This window comes from Microtus ochrogaster, chromosome 8, assembly GCF_000317375.1.
Source record: "Microtus ochrogaster isolate Prairie Vole_2 chromosome 8, MicOch1.0, whole genome shotgun sequence".
In the NCBI taxonomy this organism is placed as follows: Eukaryota; Metazoa; Chordata; class Mammalia; order Rodentia; family Cricetidae; genus Microtus; species Microtus ochrogaster.
In genome coordinates, this window is record NC_022015.1 from 38314460 (window position 1) to 38321881 (window position 7422).

The window sequence follows — 7422 nt, forward strand, 5'->3', positions numbered from 1 at the left end:
GCCTCTTTGACACCTGTGAGAGGGATGGCCACATCGTTGTTGTTCGTCTCCAGAGAGATCCTGTGGATGGTGGCTCTGCTGGTGAAGACCAGGAAGGCCTCAGGGACGATGCACGTCTTCATGTCACTCAACAGCTCCAGGCCGATGGGGCAGCCGCACTTGGTGGCCCGAGGGGTGTAGAAGCACAGATGGCTGCACCCTCCGTTGCCATCTGCACAGGGGTTGGTTCCTGTGAGGCAAATACACAGCTCTAGACTGGTCCAACGAGAGGGGCACCCAGTTCACAGATGTGTGTGACTGTAATCCTGCCACCCACCCAAAGGGGACATGGAAGGAGAAGTGGGAAAAAGCCTGGGTGGTGGCAGCCAAAGCCCGCCCTCGTGTGGTTAGCTGGAGTGACAAGGCAACAGGGCCCTCCATCACCAGGCATCGGTCCCAGGAGGTGGCCCGGCCTGACTACGAGCCCACTGAGGAGCGATGGTGCACATCTGCAGCTCCTCAGCTCGGACCCTGCTTATTGTTCCCTGACTCACGGACGCCCCCCGGCAACCTATAAAACTCAGGTTTGCCATGGATAGCCACGGCATGCATTTTTACCAAAGCAGACAGCAAGTGTCATGCTCACTTATTTTGGGCCAGCCTGTTACTTCACTCTGTTTCTGAATTGCTGCTGGAAGGAACTTAGTGTTAGGAATTTAAGCTAAAAAAGAATCTTCTTCCCTTTATCAAGATGGGGGGTGGGGCAGAGAGAAAGGCAGGCCTAACTGCTGAGTTTCCTCTGCAGCCCAGGGAGGCCTGCTTTAGTCCTATCTTCCTCCCCACAGGCACAGGTGGGCCTGGCCTTCTGTGGCCTGTGCATTTCCACAGCAGGAGGGAACAGACCCCTGCTCTGTGGAACAGGCTCTGGTCCCCACCTGGATGTCACTGTCTGAGTGGCACTTATGGACTTGAACTTGGAGTCCTTAGAAACCCAGCCCAACAAGCCAAATAAAGTTCTCCTAAGTGAAGTGAACTCCTTGACCATTCTGCCATTTGGGTAAAAAGTATGTTTGAGAGCCAGCCCAGCTCAGCCACAGGGCAAGACAGATACAGAGAGCCCCGGATTTAAGCACCTGCTACTCATGTGGTCTTCTCTGTCTCCAGTGTTCACGGGGCGGGAACAAGGACTAACATAGAGTTGGCCTTAGGCACGGAAGTTCTCACCAGGGCTGACATATATTGTCCACCATCTAATCCTTGACCACTACCTGTACTGTATCCTTGAGCAACATGCCAACCTATCTGCTCTATTATCCTTAGCCAGATACAGTCACCATGTCCTGTCCTGCCCATCCTTAGAGAAGGATACCCTCTTGGACACCCAGGTCTGAACCTGCCACCTCTCCTGGTACCAATTGGCCAAGCCCAGCCATGACTCAGAGCTTTCCAGCACTCACCGACAACCTTGGCCACATTCACTGCTTTGAGTCCCATCAGGTCGGGCAACTGATCGATGATGACATCCCGGCTGGCCTTGACCTTGTGTACCCTCTCAATACTGCGTCGCTGCCAGTCGGTCCAGTAGATGAAGTCCCCCAGCAATGTGAACCCAAAAATATGTGGGAGCTTGTCCTCTAGCAGGGTCCGCCTCTTTGTCCCATCCATGTTGATCACCTGTTCGTTGACAGATACACGGCATAAACAGAGACTGCTCATTGGTTTCCCAGCCGCTCAGACCCAAATAATCACAAGGAATCTATATTAGTTATAACACTCTTTGGCCAATACCTTAGGCGTATTCCTGGCTAACTCTTATATCTTAAATTAACCCATTTTTATTAATGTGCATATAATCACAAGGCTGTGGCTTACCAGCATCTCTCTCCTATGGCAGCTACATGGTGTCTCCCTGACTCTGCCTACTCGCTCTATATCTCTATTTGGATTTCCCATCTGGCTTTACTCTGCTAAGTATTGGATGAAACAGCTTTATTCTTCAACCAATAAAAGGCAACACATATACAGAAGGGCATCCCACATCATATGGGTCTGAATAGGCAGGGAATGTACCATGAGCCAATATGGGGCCTGCCTCAGGCTTGAGCTGCCCTGGAGCCTCTACTGCATGAGCACCTAGCCAGGTGCCATGAGAAGCCAGGTGTTACAGGACAAATGTCACTTCCCACATCCTTGGCCAATGGAGTGGAGGCTGCTCCTGCAGCCTCCCTAACCTGGGTTTGGATGTTGTGAACAGGCAAAATGAATCCTCTCCCTAAGAGCTGATGAGGCATGCCCTGGGGCCTGGAGCACCACGGAGAGGAGCTCAGAGCAGGATGAGCACTTTAGGAAGGATCCCTGGGACCCAATAGCAATGACTGCTACATGTGCAGGGGTGGGCATGCAAAACAACTTCAAAGGGCCAGGCCGCCCCACAACCTGGACAGGTTCGTCCCTCTTGGGCACCTCTAGTTATAAACCTAACCCCACAGGTCTACGGTACTTTCCTTCAATGTCTGACATGGAAGAGCCAAGTCTTCTTCTGGAAAAGGTTTGCTGATTAAACCAAACACTAAGACTGGAGGTGTGGCTCAGCTGGTGGAGGGCATACCTGGCATACATGAAGCCCTGAGTTTGATCCCCATAAACTAGGCTTGGTAAGGCACACTGACAATCCTAGCACTCAAGAGGTAGAAGAAAGGTAAGGAGTTCAAGAACACTCTCAGCTACATGGTCATGAGACCCAGTCTGTTTGTTACTGTTTTTAAAAGTCACTGGATAAGTGGGACTCTAGTGATCCACAAAGACCAGCAGCGGTAGTGGCAACATCCCAGGCTCAGGGATCTCAGGACAGGATGATGAAACACACCAGGTAATTACAGGCAAGCCTTGGCTGGCCTCTTCTTGCTCATCAGGAAAGCAGGCAGCCAGCACTGCAAGGCAGGCTGAGCAGGGACACTGAACCATTACAGTTCAGCAGCAAGAGCGCTAAGTGCTAATTCAGCAGGGATGACGGTGCAGTTCCAGTGCCCACACTGGGGACCCTCCCTACTCTACCCATGGAGACCAGCGTCCTTGCATGAGTCCTTGAAACCCTTGGGCCTCAGTTTCCACCTGCAGCAGGAGACTAGACTAATCAATCAGTTGCTAGCCCACCCTGGAAATATAATAAGACAAAGGACCAAAGCTGGGTTCCTATCTAAAGCCATTCAGGACGACTTGGAGACCAGCAGAGCTGCTGTGGGAACCAGGCAGGGGCAAAGGCAGCTGTTTGTTTGGGGGTATCTCAGCTGGAGACTGCAGGAAGGGCTGAACTCTCTGGCTCAGTGATGTCAGCTGAGCAGTAGAGGGCAGTCAGCTTCAGCTCACAAGAACAGAGTTAATTCTTTTGTTTTGTTTTTTTAGAGAGTTTTCTGTGTAGCCCTGGCTGTCCTGGAACTTGATCTGTAAACCAGGCTGGCCTTGAACTCACAGAGAACTGCCTACCTCTGCCCCCCACATGCTGGGATTAAAAGTGTGAGCCACCACAGCCAGACCCGAGTTCATTCTTATATTTCCATGACAAGACAGAGATGGCAGGGCTCCGGGTGACCTACCTAGGGCCCGTGCAATTCCTCAGTACAGTCCAATCAGGGGCTGGGAAGGGACTGATGATGCCAGAAAGAAAATCATCTGAACAAAGAAATCTACCAGAAGCCAGGCGATGGTGGCGCACGCCTTTAATCCCAGCACTCGGGAGGCAGAGGCAGGCGGATCTGGTCTACAGAGCTAGTTCCAGGACAGGCTCCAAAGCCACAGAGAAACCCTGTCTCGAAAAAGCAAAAAAAAAAAACAAAAACAAAAACAAAAAAAAAACAAACAAAAACAAAAGAAAAACAAAAGAAATCTACCAGAGGTCAGCATTATCTCTCGTGTCTTCTCTATTTCTCTCGGTCTCTGTTGTATGTGCAAGCATGTGCGTGTGCCATGGTGTCAGTGTGGAAGTTAGGACCATCTTCAGGAGCCAGTTCTCACCTTCCATCAGGTGGGTTCTAAGGCTTTCACAGGCTTGGTAACAGGTACCCTTACCTGCTGAGCCTCCTTGCCAGTTCCTCGCTCTATTCATTCTTCCTTCCTTCCTTCCTTCTTTACTACCCTTCTTTCTTGAGATCTCATAAAGCCCAGACTTGCCTCAGGTTCACTACTTCTGATCATCCTGCCTCTGCCTCCCTAATGCTGGAATTACAGGTATACACTACCATGTTTAGTTAATATCATCATGCTTTGGGATGGAACTCAGGGCCTCATGCGTGCTAGACAAGCATCCTACCAACTATACTGGTATTGATCTATATCCCTAGCCCAATTTATACAATTAACTTTGAGCACGTAACAGTAACTGCAGTAGAGCATACTCTTCCTGGATCCACTGGAGTGGTGAAAGCAGCCCGCACAGACACCAGGAAACAGGGTAGTGGATGCCAGATGGCTCAGCCTTGGCTCCTACTCCCTGGTTTCCCTGAAGCAAAATGAGCTTTCCTGACCAGGTCAAGCCACACCCAGGGTGAGGATCGGGGCTGGCATAGAGACAGAGCCTCCCCATGACAGAGGAACCACACCCCGTGGCATCCCTTGGTAAAGAATACAGGCCCTTCTAGATCTGGAAGGAAATGAAATTGGCAATAAGCAGTTCTTACCTGCTCTAATGTGTGGAAATAGAAATTACAGAAATGTCCTACAGTGGCAGGGGGCGGGGGCTGTCTTCCTCTGTAGTTCTGGCTAGCCTGGAACTTACTATGTAGACTAGGCTGGTCTCAAACTCACAGAGATCTACTTGTCTCTGTCTAGGATTACAGCAATGCATTGCTACACCCAGCATGTGCAAATGTTTTACACCTGTGCCTCATATGCATGCAGTTCCTGTGTTAGCCAGAAGAGGTCGCCACGTCCCTGGAACTAGTAGTCACAGATGCCTGTGTGTAAATCACACTTTAAATGCCATCTGACCAGCAATTCTCCCAGACACACACTCAAGGGAAGGCAGAAGTGGCATTCAGACAAACAGGTGTCCACAGATATCCACAGAAGTCTCTCCTGACAGATGGACAGGAGGGGAGGAAGGACTGGTGAGAGGACCTGCAATGCCCACCACACACTGGCATGCAACCTGTTACAAAAGAGGAAGACGTGTTTGTGCAGGGGACAGCACGGAGCCTGAATACATTATGCTCCCAACAAAGTCAGACTTAAAAGGCTATTTTAGACTGGAGGGGTCTAGTCACAGGAAATAAAGCCAAGAAATCAATCACAGAGACAGAGGGTGAGGAGTGTCCCAGGAGCTGAGGGACCAGAAGCTCAAGGAGGGACTTATGACCTGCACGGGCTTGGCCGTCCAGCCGAAGAAGTATTCTGAAAGGGAACAGCAGTGATCACCACACAGTACTGAGCACACCGAAGGCCACTCTGCTGGGAGCACACAGAGCATCAGCTATGTCGTCCATCTGTGGGTGCCATGTAACCCTGGCATGCTCCCATTGGCAACTACAGTATCAAAGATGAAGCCTTCTCAGCCGCATTGGAGGAAGAGACTGTCTCTGGCTCACTGGCCCAGGAGACAGGCATTTTCAAACTCTTTTTGGCAAAATAAAAAGACGGTTTCTTTTAAAGAAAAAGAGATTATCAATAGGAAAATCTGAGAGAAACAGTTATCAGGCAGCTGGGTTTCCAAAGAGAGGGGCATCTCTCATCCAACCCTGAGCTCATGCCACCCACATCGCTGAGGACCCCTGCTCCCCTAGAAACAAAGTTTAAGATACAGCCTCCTCTAGCTCCTACCATCTCCTGGAAGCCACCCAGCCCAGGCCTCTCCAGGAGCCATAAGGAGAGTACCCTCAGTGGTGACCCCTACTCACAAGGAGCCACAAGAAGATACCAGAAAAAGCAGGAAAGTGTCCGCCCCGAGGAGGCGCACCAAGCAAGGTAAAAGAATTGCTTATGATGCTGACAGGGTTACCCATCCAAAGTACCCCAAGGGGTGCTGCATGATGCACAGGTATTGATGAGCAAGACGGCTGCTCTGGGAGGCTGTGCAGCTGTGCAGCCCCCCTTTTCCAGCTGCTGTGGTGCCGCCCACCACAGTAGAGCAGCTACTGGCTCCAGTACAGCCTTACATCTTAAGACGCATAGAGGACACCAGAGAACTGTTGGGGAATATTATTTTAAGGTGTGTGACATTAGTTTATGCTGCATTTGTTTAACTCTGTAAAGCTGTGAATATGGGTTTTGTTTTGTTTTGTTTGGCCTGTCTAAAACACGTGATGGCCCTAATAAAGAGCTGAATAGCGAAGAGCGAGGCAGGAGCAAGAATACGCAGGGCTGGCAGACCGAGAGGAAGAGAGGATAAACAGAAGGAGAAATGAGGCATGGAAGAGCAAGAGAACAAGGAGAGGAGGACGTCAGGGCCAGCCACCCAGCCACCCAGGCACCCAGGCACCCAGGCACCCAGCCACCCAGCCAGCCACAGAGTAAGAGTAAAGGTAAGATGTACAGAAGGAAAGGAAAAAGCCCAGAGGCGAAAGGTCATTGGGATAATTTAAGAAAAGCTGACAAGGAACAAGCCAAGCTAAGGCAGGGCATTCATAACTAAGAATAAGCGTCTGTGAGTGAATTTATTCGGGAGCTGGGTGGCGGGCCCCTCAAAAAAGACTAAAAAGCCAAAAAAGTAAAACACCACACTACAGATGACCAGCATTTCTGGTTGTTTTGTTTTTTTGGTTTTTCGAGACAGGGTTTCTCTGTGGCCTTGGAGCCTGTCCTGGAACTAGCTCTGTAGACCAGGCTGGTCTCGAACTCACAGAGATCCACCTGCCTCTGCCTCCCAAGTGCTGGGATTAAAGGCATGCGCCACCATCGCCTGGCCTAGTTGTTTTGTTTCGAGACAGGGTTCCACTTTGTAGCCCAAGCAGACCTAGGATTCACCATGTAACTCAGGTTGACCTCAAATTTATACCAATCCTCCTGCCTCCTCCTTCGAAGCCAGCACAGACCTCCGTAGACTGACAGAACAAATCACCAGAAACCATTTTTTAAGCACTTGCATATTTAACTTTTAAGACTTTTTTTACTTTGTGTGTGTGAGGCAGGGAGGACACAAGTGGCACAGATCATATGTGGAGGTCAAGACACAACTTGCAGAAGTCGGTTCTCTTCCTCCTGCACGTGGGTTCCAAGAATGGAACTCATAGGGTCAGGCCTGGCAGCAGCTACTTTCCCCAATGAACCATCACATCAGCCAGCCCCCAGCCCCATAAACATTTTGTTTTTGAAATGGACTCACTATGCCTCCCTAGCCAGCCTGGAACTCACTATATAGACTAGGCTGGTCTCACTCTCACAGAGATCCACCCATCTGCCTCTGTTTTCCACGTGCTGGAATTAAAGACATGTGCAACCACAGCCATTTTGTTT

At 50.3% G+C, this 7422-nt stretch overlaps 1 protein-coding gene across 1 annotated transcript in view; it reads right to left on the reverse strand.

Moving 5' to 3' along the window:
- Positions 1-7422, reverse strand: part of Lrp5 (LDL receptor related protein 5) — a 109469-nt gene that overhangs the window by 37874 nt on the left and 64173 nt on the right. Inside the window, exons 8-9 of the mRNA XM_005351622.2 lie at positions 1437-1653; positions 1-229 (exon numbers count right to left, since the gene is read on the reverse strand). The exon at positions 1-229 is cut by the window's left edge and continues 61 nt beyond it. Coding sequence (XP_005351679.1) covers positions 1-229; positions 1437-1653 — 446 coding nt within the window. The remainder of the gene's footprint in view (positions 230-1436; positions 1654-7422) is intronic.